Source organism: Rhinopithecus roxellana, chromosome 17 (genome assembly GCF_007565055.1).
Source record: "Rhinopithecus roxellana isolate Shanxi Qingling chromosome 17, ASM756505v1, whole genome shotgun sequence".
Taxonomy (NCBI): Eukaryota; Metazoa; Chordata; class Mammalia; order Primates; family Cercopithecidae; genus Rhinopithecus; species Rhinopithecus roxellana.
In genome coordinates, this window is record NC_044565.1 from 70,728,487 (window position 1) to 70,745,580 (window position 17,094).

Below are 17,094 nucleotides of genomic sequence, written 5' to 3' on the forward strand. Positions count from 1 at the left end.
CGCCAGTGAAGCAGAGGAGGAGGAAGGTGAGCCCTGCCCCAGCGCGCTCTGCGTAACCTGGGCTTCCTACGAGCGGCAAAGCCGGGAACCTCCTCGGCGCCTGCGCCGCGGCGGCGGCGAAACTCGGCGCCGTGGACGTGGAGAGAGAAGGCGACGCACCTGCGCGAACACGGCGGCGGCAGAAACTCCTCCAGTGCGGCTGCGCAGAGGCCCAGGCGTCGAGGGGCGCCTCGGCGGGGAGCGCGCCGCGCGCCTGCGCGGAGAGGTGCGTGACGCGGCGGCGCGCAAGGGACGTGCGGAGTGAGTGGCGCTGCGGGTGGGGCCGTCGGCGGCGCTGGTGAGCTTTGCGGAGCTGGGCGGTGCCGAGGACGAGGAGGTGGCGGCCTTGGTCTGACGCGGCCCTGTTTGTGGGGGCTCTTCTTGTTTATTTATTTATTTTCCGTGGGTGCCTCCGAGTGTGCGCGCGCTCTCGCTGCCCGGCGGGGAGGGGGTGGGGGGAGGGCCCGGGAAAAGGGGGAGTTGGAGCCGGGGTCGAAACGCCGCGTGACTTGTAGGTGAGAGAACGCCGAGCCGTCGCCGCAGCCTCCGCCGAGAAGCCCTTGTTCCCGCTGCTGGGAAGGAGAGTCTGTGCCGACAAGATGGCGGACGGGGAGCTGAACGTGGACAGCCTCATCACCCGGCTGCTGGAGGGTGAGTGCGCGCCGGGCCGCGGGACGGAGGGAGGTCGGGCGCCGCCGCCGACCCCTGCGTCTACCTCCGCCGCCGAAACGCGAGGGGACCTCTTTCCCGCCCCGAGACAGTTTCTGGGAGCGCGGCGTGGCAGACCAGCCGAGGAGGGGGCGAGGAGGCTGCTGGGCGCCGGGGAGCGGCCTCCGGGAGCGCAGTCAGGGGAGATCGGGGGAGAGGGGGCCGTCCCCGCGGACCCTTGGTGGCCAGGCCTGCCGGCCGGCGGCTGTGCGGAGCGGGTCTGCGGGAGACAGCCTTTCGGAAAGGCCGCCGGGCTCCGCGCGCCGTCGTGCTCGCCTCCGGTGACCCCTCCGAGGAGGGGGAGAGGATGCCTGCCACCGTGCTTTGTGTGTCCGTGGAATCAGTGTTTCTTCTCTGTTCTCTTTGTGCATTGCCCTTGGCTGCCTCCGATTGTCGTTCCGGGAGTGAATTTTCTGTATATATATAAAAACCTGTCCTTAATAGGAATGCTTCGTCTGCTCTGCATTTTTACGCGATGCCATAGAATGGATGATTCTTAAAGAGAGGATAAAATTAGCGGGAATTTATCTACCATTTGTTACTTGGCCTAAAAAAATTGTAAGAGAAAATATTTGATCAGGTTGAAGATACACGTAAGAAATGTGATGTATGTAGATGATAGCTTTTGCGTTTGATTTGAGCAGAGCTTAATTTCTGCACAACTTAGTGAAGATCTATTTTTAAAGCCTGTCTTGTGTTCGAAAGGTATTTGCAAGTCTACGCAGCATTTGAACTTTCCGGGCCCTGGTGTTCTTATCGAATAGTTTTATGTTGGTGGGAAGGCAAGGGGGGAAAGCGAAGAGTTGGACTAGCCAGGAGTTAAATGTATTGATTCATTGCAGGATATTGTTCAAAGTTAAATGCCAAACAGTCCCTCTACCCTAAAATTTTCGTCATCACTAATTGTTTTGTGAGTGTGTAGAAAAGCCTTTAATCCCTTTTAAACGATTTAGAGGTCTCTTTGTTAGCTGCTATCGAAGGATTGCATATGTACTGTTTGCTTTCAAATTACCTTAAGATAATTGTTTGCTACAGTAAAGCAACATGTACTTATATTTGGAAAATCATCAAAGAATATTTTAATGGGGGAAGGGTAACTCATTTTTTTCAACGAATGTGTCGGTATCTAAAACCCAAGTTCTGTGTGTAGCCGTTCTGTAACTAAATACTGTATATTTGCTCCAGATGTGAAAGCCATCTAGCAGTCTTAAGACTGAATAGGAAGCAAAAGTTTTACCAGGAACTCGTATTTACCTTTTCCTTTACTATCAAGTTATTCCTGGGAGGCCCCCTGGTGCCTGCAGTCAGTGTTCACTACCTAAGACTTTGTTTCAGATGTGAACGTCTTGCTGGGTCTTTGAGAAATTTGCTTTGAAAAAAATTGTATTTTGTAACTGTTCTATGAGAGAAATACAGTTAATTTAAAAATGTATATGTCTTGTTTACATTTGGGAAAGTAGAGGCCTACTACCCGCACCCCCCCCCCCCCCCCGACGGAGTCTCACTGTGTCTCCCAGGCTGGAGTGCAGTGACAGGGTCTCACTGCAACCTCCACCTCCCGGGTTCGAACGATTCTTCCGCCTCAGCCTCCCGAGTAGCTGGGATTACAGGCACTCCGCCATCATGCCAGGCTAATTTTTTTTGTATTTTTGTAGAGACGGAGGTTTCACCATCTTGGCCAGGCTGGTCTTGAACTCTTGACCTCGTGATCCACCCGCCTCAGCCTCCCAAAGTGCTGGGATTACCGGCGTGAGCCATTGCGCCGGACCCAATTTTATGTATTTTAAACTTTGCTTGTAATTTAAATATTTTAAAAATGTTTGTATCTCAACTTCTTTATATTTTATTTCATTTTCCATGTATTTTATAGGCATAAAATAGATTATATTTAAAATGTTTGTGTCCTTTTAAATTAGACGCACCTTTTTATGATTACAGGTACTTAAACTTCACCAGTGGGTTGTGCAAGGTTACTGGAAAAGACATTGGGGGAAAAATAGTCTAAGTGATTCCATTTGTTTTTGTGAATTCAAATTAAATATTTGGTTTTGTACGATCTTTTTTCCTTTTTTGTAGGGGGGTAAGAATTGTAGTCCAGACACATTTCTCTCAATTTAGCAAGCGTTAACATGTTGACCTCCTCCTTGCCAGGCACCAGCAATCCTAAGACAAGACACAATCTCTTCACTCAAGGAGCTCCCAGTCTAAACAAGTGACTTTCAGGCTTTTTCAGCCTTCTCTCTGTCCTGTGTTCAGCACACATTCTATCAGTAGGTTTCAGTACTTCTTCGTCCTACAGAAGCATATTTAGTTTGACAGTGCCACCCAGGGATTCTTAAATATTCTAGGTTTTTCACCTCCTTCCCTTTCGAGACCTGTTGAAAGACTTGTCCAGAGCAGACTTGAATTTTCCAGTAAATAATTGTTTTTAATCTTCAAAGAAAATTTTGTCCACTTGGATTTCAATGATATTACATTCTAGTTCATATTTCATAAAACTGCCTAGCAAGAATAACTGTGGTTAGTGTTTTAAGTGTCAAATGAACGTGTAAGTAAAAATTTGGCAAGAATTTCTCTGCGTTGGGGAGAACATTCAGCAGGATCTGATCTCATTTTAAAATGCTGATTGTGGCCCCGCAACATATTCCTGATTGTTTTTTCTTTTTTACTATATTAAATCACCGATCAGCTGTACACACTTCTGGTGACTACATTTTATGAGTTGCTTTTTGTTTTTCTTTTTTAGGTGGGCATATTATTGATAAGTTTTGTTTTGTTTTGTTTTTTTGAGACAGAGTTTTGCTCTTGTCAGCTAGGCTGGAGTGCGGTGGGGTGATCTCAGCTCACTGCAACCTCCGCCCCCCCCAGGTCCAAGTGATTCTTCTGCCTCAGCCTCCCCAGTAACTGGGACTACAATCGCATGCCACCACACCGCGGCTCATTTTGTATTTTTAGTAGAGTTTCACCATGCTGGCCTGGCTGGTCTTGAACTTCTGTCCTCAAGTGATCCACCCGCCTCGGCTTCCCAAAAGGCTGGGATTATAGGCGTGTGCCACCATGCCCGATCTTGATATTTTTGAAGAGTCCTTTAGGTCATTTTAATACATACATGCCATTTAATGTAAAACAAATATTGATTTTATTATTTGGATGGTGCATATTCTTTCAGTATGTTTTCTTGGATTAAGTTTTGCTTGGAACTAAAAACCAAAGACTTCTACTTTATCCCCTGTAGTGACCCTGTTGGCCACATTCTTGTGGCTTATCATAGTGTTTTTGATCATTTAAATTGAAGCTAGTTTGTAGACTATTCTGGAAAATCCTGTAAAAGCTTCTTTCTTAGATGAGTGGTTCTCAGAGAGGGGTGGGAAATGAGAGTATAGCAGAATCATCTGGGGGAACTTCATTCAAACTATAAGTGCTAAGTTTATTTTGGAGGAAGTGAAGTGAATTGAGTAGAATCTAATGCATTTGGGAGGAGGTTAGTATGGAAAACTGCTGCTGGGTGAATAAGATAGTGCGAGCTCTGTTCCCAAGCACAGTCTTGATCCAGGTATTTAAAAACTGGAATGTGCTAGTTGATATAATATGTCTAATATGTATCATATGTTATAATATGAAACTGTTTAGAATTTGCTTTTTTCTGATTATGAAAGGGCAGCATTCTTTCAAGAAGTCCCCTGTAATTCCACAATCAAGAGATAACTTGTTGAAATTTTGATATATTTTTGTTTAAAGTATACTTAACTTTGTAAAATTCACATGCTTTACGTCATTAGAATATTCCTTACATAGCTTTATGAGTTAATTTTTCATGTAGTGTTACATCATAAACATTTTCCCTTGTCATTAAATTGTCTTCAGAAATACCCAAAAGCGATCTGCTGTGTGATAGAATAGTTTTACTTAAAGTGTTTTTTAACATATTACCACAAAGCCAAACTTGACTATTACAATATGAGTTGTAGAATATTAGCACTGTGTAAAGTTCCATAGCAAAATGTGATTGTGTTACATTTTTGGCCCACTTACAGTTTTATGAAAATCTTGGGATATGTGTGTACCTGTTTTGTTTTTTAAATTCATTTTTCATTTAACTTTGACCTGTCAGATGTCTGAATTTGTGGCACTGCTTGTGATCTTTTAGTGTCTTTCTTTTCTTTCTTGTGAAACATGTATAGTACTCTTAAGATTTAGTTAGGCTGACAGGCTGCACTTTTATTTTTTTTATTTTTTATTTTTGAGACGGAGTCTCGCTCTGTCACCTAGGCTGGAGTGCAGTGGCCGGATCTCAGCTCACTGCAAGCTCTGCCTCCCAAGTTTATGCCATTCTCCTGCCTCAGCCTCCCGAGTAGCTGGGACTACAGGCGCCCGCCACCTCGCCCGGCTAGTTTTTTGTATTTTTTAGTAGAGACGGGGTTTCACCGTGTTCGCCAGGATGGTCTCGATCTCCTGACCTCGTGATTCGCCCGTCCCGGCCTCCCAAAGTGCTGGGATTACAGGCTTGAGCCACCGCGCCCGGCCCAGGCTGCACTTTTAACTTTTTTCAAGACAGGCTGGAGTGCAGTGGCTTGATCATGGCTCACTGCGGCCTTGACCTCCTGGTCTCAATCAGTCCTCCTGCCTCAACCTCCTTAGTGGGTGGGACCACAGGCACATGACACCTCGCCTGGCTAGTTTTTTTTATTTTGGTAGAGACAGGGTCTCCCTATGTTGGTTGCGCAGTCTGGTCTTGAACCTCTGTGCTCAAGCAATCCTCCAGCCTTGGCTTCCCGAAGTGTTGGGATTACAGGTGCGAGCTGCTGCACCCAGCTTTTAGTGTCCTTTTGAAGGTTAAAAAATAAATGAATGGATTTGAAAAGTGAAATAGATTTTTTTTTTTTTTTTTTTTTTTTGATACGGAGTCTCGCTCTGTGGCCCAGGCTGGAGTGCAGTGGCACGATCTCAGCTCACTGCAAGCTCCGCCTCCCAGGTTCAGGCCATTCTCCTGCCTCAGCCTCCCTAGTAGCTGGGACTACAGGCGCCCGCCACCACGCCGGGTTAATTTTTTGTATTTTTAGTGGAGACGGGGTTTCACCGTGTTAGCCAGAATGGTCTCGATCTCCTGACCTCGTGATCTGCCCGCCTCGGCCTCCCAAAGTGCTGGGATTACAGGCATGAGCCACCGCACCTGGCTGAAAAGTGAAATAGATTAATGAAAGTGTATTAAAGCCCTCTGTTTTAAGATAACAGCTTTATCCAGATATAATTCACATACCATACAGTTTGCCTATTTAGAGTATACGATTTTTAGTATACTACAGAGTTGTGCAGCCATCAACCACAGTAAACTTTATAACATTTTCATACACAAATACCCCCCCCAAAAAACCCTGTTTCCAGTAGCAGACACTTCCCATTTCTCTCCATTCCCTCCCGGCCCCCACTAATATACTTTTTTTGTCTCTTAGGTTTGCCTATTCTGGATGTTTCATACAAATGAAATCATACAATATGTTGTCTTTTGTGACTAGTTGCTTTTAATGTTTTTAACATTCATCTTTGTTGTAGTATGTATCAGTACTTTATTCTTTTGTGACTGAATAATATTCCATTGTATGTATGTATCATATTTTTAATTCATTCATCAGTTGATGGACATTTTGTTTTCTTCTTTTGGCTATCGTGAATACTTGTAGTGCTGCTGTCAACATTTGTGTACAAGTTTTTTTTGTGGGCATATACTTCTTTCTTACTCTCCACGTTTATTACTTTTAAAAGAGTATACATTCCAATGCCATGCATTATTTATTTATTTATTTACTTTTTGGCGGCCAGGTCTGGCTCTGTCACCAGGTTGGAGTGCAGTGGCATGAACACGGCTCACCTGCAGCTTCAACCTCCTGGGCTCAACTGATCCTTCTACCTCAGCCTCGCAAGTAGCTGGGACCACAGGCATGCACCACTAATTTTAAAAAATTGGTAGACACAGAATCTCACTTTGTTGCTCAGGCTGGTCTCAAACTCCTGGGCTCAGGCAGTCCTCCCACCTTGGCCTCCCAAAGTTCTGGGATTACAGGCACCCAGCCCCATTTTCAAACATTTCTAACAGGTAAAATAATACAGGTATGAAGGAATGTTACGATATTTAGAAATACTGACTGAAATTCTGTTATGTATTTCTGAAAGGTTATTCTGGAATCTTGGTGGCATATAGGGAGGCAAGGGGAAGAAATAGTTCATAAATGTTAGTAAGTTTAGCAGTGGTGTGGTGGATGGGGATTCCCAGTCGAGTCTTCTAGGATTTGTGATTGGATACAAATTTATACCCTTAGGCAGCAACCACTGCTTCTAGCAGCTTTAAATAGCCATTTCAAGGCTTATTCAAGTATAAATAACCAGTAGCCATTTTTTTCCTGGTTTGATAGAGGAAGTCAGTCCTTGGTGTAGATGGGTACTTGTCATACAGTAGGGAAAAGGGCGGGGGCTGTTGTCCTTTATTCTGCCTCTGAACTATTCACGTAGAGCACAGTGATTTATGAGAGTATGTATAACCCTCATTGAATATCACTGGCCTCAGAACCCTCCCTTGCCAAATTTACCTGCATCTGTGCAAAGACAAATGGAGATGTTGATGATATGTGCATATCCTAGAGGGAATAGCCTTTGGTTTTTGATGCATACCCACACTTGCATAATTGGGAGGTTTTAACATAGCATATTTCACCATAAAGGAATTTTGTTCTAGGAATGTTAATCAGAATATCCCTAAGTAACAGAAGTTCCCGTCTGGTCAGTTGCAAGGTGACCAAAACACTTTCTTGCTTTGAGTATAGTCATATGCTCCATCAAATGATGTTTTAGTCAACAGTGGACTTCATGTAAGATAGTTAGTGGTCCTGTAAGATTAGAATGGAACTGAAAAATTCCTGTCACTTAGTGACATCATAGGTATAATGTCATAGTGCAACGCATTACTCACGTTTGTGGTAGTGCTGGTATAAACCTATTGCACTGCCAGTTGTGTAAAAGTATAACACAGGCCAGGCGTGGTGGCTCATGCCTGTAATCCCAGCACTTCGGGAGGCCCAGGGAGGTGAACCACTTGAGGTCAGGAGTTCGAGACCAGCCTGGCCAACATGGTGACACTCTGTGTCTACTAAAAATACAAAAGTTAGCTGGGCTTGGTGGCATGCATATGCCTGTAATCCCAGTTACTCAGGAGGCTGAGGCAGGAGAATCGCTTGAATCTGGGAGGTGGAGGTTGCCAAGAGCAAAGATTGCACCACTGCTCTCCGGCCTGGGTGAAAGAGTGAGACTGCGTTTCCAAAAAAAAAAAAAAAAGTATAACAGAATTATATAGAGTACATAATGCTTGATAGTGGTAATAAACAGCTATGTTATAGACTTACTTTTTTTTTTTTTTTTTTTTTTGAGACGGAGTTTTGCTCTTGTTGCCCAGGCTGGAGTGCAGTGACGTGATCTCAGCTCACCACAACCACCGCCTCCCGAGTTCAAGCAGTCTCTGCCTCAGCCTCCTGAGAAGCTGGGATTATAGGCGTGCGCCACCACATCTGGCCAATTTTTTGTGTTTTTAATAGAGACAGTGTTAGCCAGGATGGTATTGATCTCCTGACCTCAGGTGATCCGCCCACCTTCGCCTCCCAAAGTGTTGGGATTACAGGCGGGAGCCCCCGCACTGGGCCCTGGGCCCTGGAGTGTATTCTTATTTTTAAAAACTAGTTAACTTAAAACCTGCCTCAGGCATGTCCTTCAGGTGGCATTCCAGGAAAAAAAGCGCTGTTATCCTGGGAGGTGATGGCTCCATGTGTGTTACTTCCCCTGAAGACCTTCCAGTGTAGATGTGGAGGTGGAATATTGATGATCCTGACTGTAGGCCTAGGCTAATGTGTGTGTATATGTCTTAGTTTTTAACAAACGTTTAAAAAGTAAAAAATATTTTTAAAGATAGGAAAAGGCTTATAGGATAAGGATATAAAGAAAGTATTGTACAGTTGTATGATATGTTTTTGTTTTAAGCTAATCGTTACTGTAAAATTCAAAACGTTTAAGAAAATTTTTAAGTTTCTAAAGTAAAAAAATGTTAACAGTAAGCAAAGCTTAATTCTGGAAGAAAGAAATATTTATATCTTTATTACTGTATATATGTTGTGCCTTTTCTGTGTTTAGATACACAAGCACTCATTGTGTTACAGTAGCCTACAGTATTCAGCACAGTAACATAGTGTGCATCATGCTTTGTAGCCTAAGAGCAATAGACTGTACCATCTAGGTTTGTGTGAGTCCACTCTATGATGTTTGCACAACAACAAAATCACCTAACTGCATCTCTCAGGAAGTATCCCTTTGGTAAATGGTGTATAACTGTATTTGTCTGACACCATTTTAACCTTCCCCCTAGTCCTACCTCTCATTCTCAAGATTTGGAGAAATCAAAATCTAAGTTTTCATATCAAGGTTAGGGATGTCGGGTATTACATAGCTTTCACTAATGTCATATCTAGCAGTTGTAATCACTTATTTTAAAACTTTAAATAGTAAATTAAGAAGGAATCTTTATAGGTACTTGTATGTTTCCTCAATGTGGTTTGCATCAAGCCTTTTATTTGAATTACTATCGATACTTGAGCCAAACTAGCGAGACAAAAAGACCAGACTTTTTTTTTTTTTCCCCGAGACAGAGTCTCACACCATCGCCCAGGCTGGAGTGCAGTGGCGCAATCTCGACTCACTGCAGCCTCTGCCTCCTGGGTTCTAGCGATTCTCCTGCCTCAGCCTCCTGAGTAGCTGGGATTACAGGCGCCCGCCACCAGTGGGCCCGGCTCATTTTTTTTATTTTTAGTAGAGATGGGATTTCACTATGTTGGCCAGGCTGGTCTCGAACTCCTGACCTGATGATTCACCCACCTTGGCCTTCCAAAGTGCTGGGATTACTGGCATGAGCCATCGCGCCTCTGAGGGGGAGAAACTTGCAAACCTGTCAGTGAGAAAGAGTGAGGTCTAATTTTAGATGACAGGAATCGCTTTTGTGAATTTCGGACTCCCAACTACTAGAATTATGTGAATCCTGAATGATAATCAGATGTTTACTCAGTTAAGTGTTTACTCAAGAAATATTAGTAAATATTGATACATTGGGATGCCATCTTATATAATGATTAAGGACACAGATTCTGGGTGTATTTCAGCCCTGCCCCAGTGTCTTCTGCATATATGATAGTGCCTTCAAACAATTCTTGACACATTAAAGGTCAGAAAAAGTTAGCTGTCGTTATTGCTTAGTACAAACCTGAGCTAGGAAGTATGTAACAGAGAGCTCTTTGTGCCACTGAGCCCTGGAACTTCCCTGTACTAATTTCGAGAAGGCTTTCTTGTAAGTATGTGACAGATACTGTTTCCTACACTTTCTGTTTATTGCATATAACCACCATTCTGGTATGTAAGTATGTATAACAGTTTCGTTACTATTCCCATTATTATTATTCTTGTTATTTAAGAAAATTTTTAAATTTCTAAAGTAAAAAATGTTAACAGTAAGCAAAGCTTAATTCTGGAAGATTTATTCAGCATTTGTCATCTGGTTTGACATATCAGTGTTGGTGCTGAGAGGGAAAGATATTTCTAGGTAGGATAAAATGGTGAAAAGTGGTTTAGCGCTGTTGTGTGCTTGCTTTTGGCCAGGAACTATAGGGCAGTGTTTCTTAAACTTTGAGTCTTGAGACCCCCTTACACTCAAATTCTCCATATGTTTAAAGAATTGAAAACGAGCTTTTATTTATGTGAAGTATTTAACAATGTTGCATTAGAAGTTAAAACTGAGAATTTAAAACTTTCTGGTTTTGGCTGGGTGTGGTAGCTCACACGTGTAATCCCAGCACTTTGGGAGGCAGAAGCGGGTAGAATTGCTTGAGGCCAGGAGTTCAAGACCAGCCTGGGCAACATGGTGAAATCCCATCCCTTCTAAAAATATAAAAAAGTTAGCTGGGTGTGGTGTCACATGCCTGTAATCCCAGCTGCTTGGGAGGCTGAGGCACAAGAAGTGCTTGAACGCGGGAGGCAGAGGTGGCAGTGAGCTGAGATTGCGCCACTGCACTCCAGCCTGGACGACAGAGCGAGACTCTGTCTCTAAATAAATAAATAAATATCTGTTCTTTAAGTAGCAACTTACTACATTTTAGCATAAATGTTTTTTAGGAAGATAACTTTTCTAAAGCAAAAATGTGAGAAGAGTGCCATCATTTTACGCAAATCTAATTTAGTCTTTTAAACACAAGACAGCTGAATTCACATCTGTTTTCAGTCTTTTGTTACCTTGTTCTAGTTGAATATGAAGAAAATCTGTATTCCTACAGATACGTAGTTAGAAAAAGGAGGAGTAGTTTAATAGCTCTTTTAGATGATTGTAGGTATTCTCTGATGTTTTTACCAAAAATCAGCAAGAGGTGGTTTTTTAAAGGTTAATTTTAAAAGAGATGTGGAATCTGAAATTATATCCATGAATTTTTTTGTTCTCTTACATTAAAATCCATTGATCTTTCTTGTACTTTAAATGGATCTTACGCATGACTTTATAATATGCATTGTTCATTTGGATAATACTGATTCAGCTGAGTTATGCAGATGTCCAGATGTTGAAACAGCTTATTATGTAATACAGTATCCAGAAATGACATTTGTTGATGTTACAAGATCTCATCAGAAGAGTCCTTAACTATGGGGAAGCTGTCAGATTAATGGTGCTAATTACAAGGTTTCTAGAATTTTGGTTTGTAACTTGAAAACTTGAATTTTACCATTGGCAACAAGTACTGTCAGTTGTTTTCCTTGAAATGACAGGGTCACTTTGTTCATTTTCACACATATCTGTTGAATATCTAAGTCTGAATAACCATAGTTCGTCAGTTATACTTTCCAGTAAAAGTGTTTAGTGAAAAAAAGTGTCTAGGTCAACTTGGAACTAAAACAGTCACAGGAGTGCTTTCCTTTGCGACAGCCATTGTACTTTGGGATGGAGTGGGAGTGCTTTGTGGGCATTTCCCTTTTATCATGTAGATTGTTAAATAGGTGTATTCAAAGATCGAAGTTTAATCAAGTTGATCATTTTTACTGCTTTTCCAAAGGGCATACATGAAGCTGCCTTTTTCCTGTTTCACTTTTGTGTGTTGCAATGAACAACACAGTGACTACCAGTGGGGTGGTGTGTATTGAGACACTAACCGTTTTACCCATCCTTGCTTTTGTACTATAAAAGCAGATGTCAATGCAGTGAAAAAAAAACTCCTTTATTCCTGAAATGTCTAGCCCTCACCTATATCTGTCACTTTTCTTCTTCATTCTTTTCTCATTATACTTGCTATTTGTTTACCAGTGTACCTGAACTGATTTTTAACTTATGGTTTGTGAATTCATGAAAGCCATGGGCCGTCTCAGAAAAATATTTTTATATATACACAATATTACAGACAATTTGTGGTATTATACAGAGCCACTAAAGGCCATTTTGAGCTCTGAATCCACATTAGTTATTCTTTTGTTTTGAGGCAGAGTCTCACTGTCACCCAGGCTGGAGTGCAGTCTCAGCTCACTGCAACCTTTGCCGCCCAAGTTCAAGTGATTCTTCTGCCTCAGCCTCCCGAGTAGCTGGGATTACAGGTGCCCGCCACCGCACCTGGCTTATTTTTGTATTTGCAGTAGAGAAGGGGGTTTCACCATGTTGGTCAGGATGGTCTTGAACTCCTGACCTAATGATCCGCCCACCTCAGCCTCCTGAAATGCTGGGATTACAGGTGTGAGCCACTGCGCCAGGCCCACATTAATTATTCTTAACAGGCAGGCCTAAGATGAGAGGGAAGTATGGCAGCTGCCTGATTTTTTTTTCACTTAAAACCGTGTGTGTGTTGTGTGCATAGAGAAAGACGAGGAGGAAAGGAAGACAGAGTGGCGGGGAGGGGGGAGAAGGAAAGCGAGAGAGCAAGAATGAAAAAACAAAGGGGGTCGGGTGCGGTGGCTCACGCCTGTAATCCCAGCACTTTGGGAGGCCGAGGCAGACAGATCACGAGGTCAGGAGATCGAGACCATCCTGGCTAACACGGTAAAACCCCGTCTCTATTTAAAATACAAAAAAATTACCCAGGCATGGTAGCATGCACCTATAGTCCCAGCTACTCAGGAGGCTGAGGAAGGAGAATGGTGTGAACCTGGCAAGCAGAGCTTGCAGTGAGCCAAGATTGCGCCACTGCACTCCAGCCTGGGCAACAGAGTGAGACTCCATCTCAAAAACAAAAACAAAAAAAAAAAAACAAGACTCCACATTTTAGCCAATTGTAGAATTTTTATTTTTCTGCCTTTTTGTTACTTAAAAGCAAGCTTTTGTGCTAAATATGGCGAAAATGCTAGGAAAAAATTAGGATGTCTGGATTTAACTGCCGTTAATTAGTATGTAATCTTAGGGGTGGGGGTTGGGTGAGAGTTAGAATACCAGGGGTCAGTGAAGATTACTAAGATTTTTTGAGGCCAAGGTGGGCGGATCACTTGAGGTCAGGAGTTCGAGACCAGCCTGGGCACGAGACGAAACCCCGTCTCTACTAAAAATACAAAAAATTATCTGGGCATGTTGGCACACACCTGTAATCCCACCTACCCAGTAAGTTGAGGTAGGAGATTCACCTGAAACCAGGAGGTGGAGGTTTCAGTGAGCCAAGATCATGCCGTTGTACTCCAGCCTGGGCGACAGAGTAAGACTCTGTCTCAAAAAAAATAAAAAATTTATGAGACACCGTGCATAGGTGTTGGAATTAGTGCTTTTTTCTTGCCATCCTTTCTGTTTTAGATAAGTAAGAACTTGCTGGGGAAAGTAGCAGAAGGTTAGTGAAAAATTTAATATACACACAACACACAGACACGTATATATCACATCCCTTGGATATGTGCATTGGAAAGACAAACTTGCAATGGAAAAATTTTTACACTGATACAAAATGTGAAATATAATAGTTGAGTAAAGGACAGAATTCTTTTGGGAGAGGATAAACATTTTGCTTAATTGAGATTCAAAGTTAATGTTCTCTGTCATCAAAATTGATTGCAAGTGGTCATCTCTTGATGCTGATCTGTAGTGAGATTCTATTTATTTCATCTTAGAAGATGTCTTTTTACACAGATGGGAACATACTGCATATTCATCACTTGGAAAGCATTTATGGAATTCTGATATTTGCCTTTTAGCATGTCATTACGTTGCGGATTAATCACTTCCAATAGAGGGTTAGGTGGAAGCTCCTCACCTGCACAGTTAAATGGATTTTGATATGTGGAAATTTTTTTGCACTTGAGTCAAGGTTTGAAGAATGCTAGTTTGAGTTTGAAAAATGTGTCTGATGCAAAATTGTGTGGGAATGAAGATCTGACTTGTTTTAACTTGACAGCACGGGTTATATATATAAAGCAGTTTGCTGACCGGGTGTGGTGACTCGCACCTTTAATCCCAGCACTTTGGGAGGCTGAGGCAGGACGATCACTTGAGCTCAGGAGTTTGAGACCTGCCTGGGCAACATAGTGAGACTTGTCTTTACAGCAAATTAAATTAGCCAGGTGTGGTGGCATATGCCTATAGTCCCAGCTACTTGGGAGGCTGAGGCAGGAGAATGTCTTGAGCCAGTAGGCTGCAGTGAGCCTGATTACACCACTGCACTCTGGCCTGGGCAGTAGAGCAAGACCCCATCTCAAAAAGTAAAAAATTAAACAACTTCTTTAATTCAGACAGTATTAGTTGTCAGAATGACTTACCACAATAGAAGTTTCTCATATATATATCTTTTGCCTTATAATTTTAGGCTGAATTTATTTTAAAACATTCAAGGGAGCTTTCATTCTGTTTTGTAGAATGGAGGCTACCTGAAATTAAAAGAAGAAATTACTAGATTGGCTGCAAAATCTAATTTCTAAAACTTTTCTGTGTTTGATAATAGTGATTGAGGGTGATTCTTCTTGTTTAGAAAAAATTCAGTATCAGCCCTGAATGCAAATAAATTGCAATAAAGCTGTCACTGCTAAGCCATCAAAATCCTGTGTGGTTGGCCAAATGAGGATATACAGCTTTTATTACTAACAAATACTCATGAAACTGACAGTGGTTAAGTTCATGAGAGCAAATGAAGTTGATCCTTGATGCTTCTGGTTCAGTAATACCTGATTAAGATATTTTTCCACAAAAAAACTGCACCAGACTTCAAACATCCTACATTTTCTCAGATTTTGTAAAATAGTCCAACTAAGTATTTTTCTACTTTACCATCATCAGTTGTGACATATTTTAGCAGATTCCACTTCAGGTTGTACTAAAATAGTTTTTCTCAGCTGCTTTGAGAATATTCTTGCCTGTAGTTGGTTCCACATAGATTATTTATAGAGGGTAACTTTTCAGTCATTTCAAATCAAGATTGGCTCCCCAAATAACAAGTATTGCTAACACCTGTCATCAAGAGCCAAGGAACACCACTCAGAACCATTTGTCTTGTTTTTTAATTGTTTACTAATTTTGCTCCCAATGTCCTCAACTCTTTTTTACACCCTTTTTACAGAAAGGCTGATGGCCTTTAAAAGTTTATTGTCTCAAGACATACATAGTTCTTCAACTTTTCCAATCAGGCACAATTTAATTAACCCACCATTGATAAATGACTTAACTTGGCTAACCAATGAGCCACTTGGAAACTTGAGTTGCGGACTCATTTTCGTTTTTGTGAAGAAATTCTGCTGTGATGAGATTTCGTTTTAATTTTTTAAAAACCTCCCTCACCATTGCTTTACTATGAATTGGGAATGTTGTGGTGACTGCTCCATCTGATACCATCAGTATATGTTGTGTTTTTTTAGCACAGCTACATAATGACTGCAATGCCTTAGCACCCAATTAAATAACAAAATAATGAACACTTTATTGTGTCTTAAAAACACAACATTCAAAGTCCACTTTTCTTGCTCTGACTTGATGAGTATGCACTGGTAGTAAAAGTAAGTAAAATGTTGCTGTGCAGCAATAATCGTGACACCCATGACGCTACCAGGTTGTAACCTCATCTCTATAATTTGTGACGCACCAAAAAGCAGGGTGAAATGATGAGAGTACCATATGTGGTCTGTCACAGCTGCTCAGCTCTGCCATTGTAGCATGAATGTGTCAAGTGATAAATAAATAAGTGGCTATGCTCCAGTAAAACTTTATGGCCACTAAAATTTGAGTTTCATATAATTTTTATATGTCACAAAGGATTCTTTTGTTTTGCTTTTTGCAGTCATTTAAAAAATGTAAAAAAATATTCGTAGGCCCCAAGCCATACAAACACTGGCATCGTGCTAAAGTCATTGACTGACTTCAGAGGTACACATAAGCAAGAGAAGAAACCCAGCAGAAAACAGTAGCTGAGAAGCTAAAGATCTGAGCAGACATTTCAGTATCTACCTAATGCCAGAGAGGCAAAAATGGAAGTTCAAATCCTGCTGAGTTAGAGAGGCCTTATTACACTGTGAGTTGTCCATTGTGACCCCATCATGACCACTCCCTAAGATTGGAGGCAAAACTAAAACAGACCAGCCCTCAGGAAAATGAGTTACTGCTGTGCTGCTGCTAAAAGGAAACAGCCTTCTTTGGAGAAAGGTCTTATCTAAAATTTCTGCAATTTTGTACCCATAATTCAGTATTTCATTCACCAAAATAGGATATGCTATTTTGGACAAGCTAATGAAACTGAATTGTCCAAAAAACCAATAGAAATTATCTAGTGCTGACAGAAAAAAAAAGTACAGAAGAGAGCATGAGAGACTAATGTATTGCTGATAGACAGTGGAAAGGTCTATCAGGTATAATAGGAATCCTAGAAAGAGAGGAGATAGACATACAATGGGATGGGAATATTGACTAATAATTTTCCAAAACAGTGATATCAAAGCATATATTAAAGAAGCTGTGTGATTCCAAGCAGGGTAAATAGAAAGAAAACCATGGTGAACACAACTGCTAAAAATCCAAGAGAAAGAGAAAATCTTAAATGCTGTCAGGAGAAAAAAGTCATTAGCTTCAGGGAACAATAATACGAATGATGGCTGATCTATCACCTGAAACTGTGGAAGACAGAAGACAATAGAATGGCATTCTCTTTAAAGTACTGAAAGAAAAAAACGACAACCTAGAATTCTTTATTTTGACATGGAGTTTTGCTCTTGTGGCCCAGGCTAATGGCATGATCTTGGCTCACTGCAACCTCTGCCTCCCGAGTTCAAGCAATTCTCCTGCCTCAGCCTCCTGAGTAGCTGGTATTACAGACTTGTGCCACCACGCCCAGCTAATTT

The 17,094-nt window shown here is 41.9% G+C and overlaps 1 protein-coding gene across 3 annotated transcripts in view; it reads left to right on the forward strand.

The window, feature by feature from the left end:
- Nucleotides 1-222: 222 nt before the first annotated feature.
- Nucleotides 223-17,094, forward strand: part of PPP1CB (protein phosphatase 1 catalytic subunit beta) — a 51,048-nt gene continuing 34,176 nt past the window's right edge. The window contains exons 1-2 of one of the 3 annotated variants that reach the window (XM_010371179.2): nucleotides 223-337; nucleotides 555-690. In XM_010371179.2, the coding sequence (XP_010369481.1) occupies nucleotides 639-690 (52 nt within the window). In that variant the 5' untranslated portion in view covers nucleotides 223-337; nucleotides 555-638. Of the gene's footprint in view, nucleotides 691-17,094 lie in introns of all 3 variants that reach the window. The other 2 variants (XM_010371180.2, XR_004054193.1) reach the window with 2 other exon arrangements.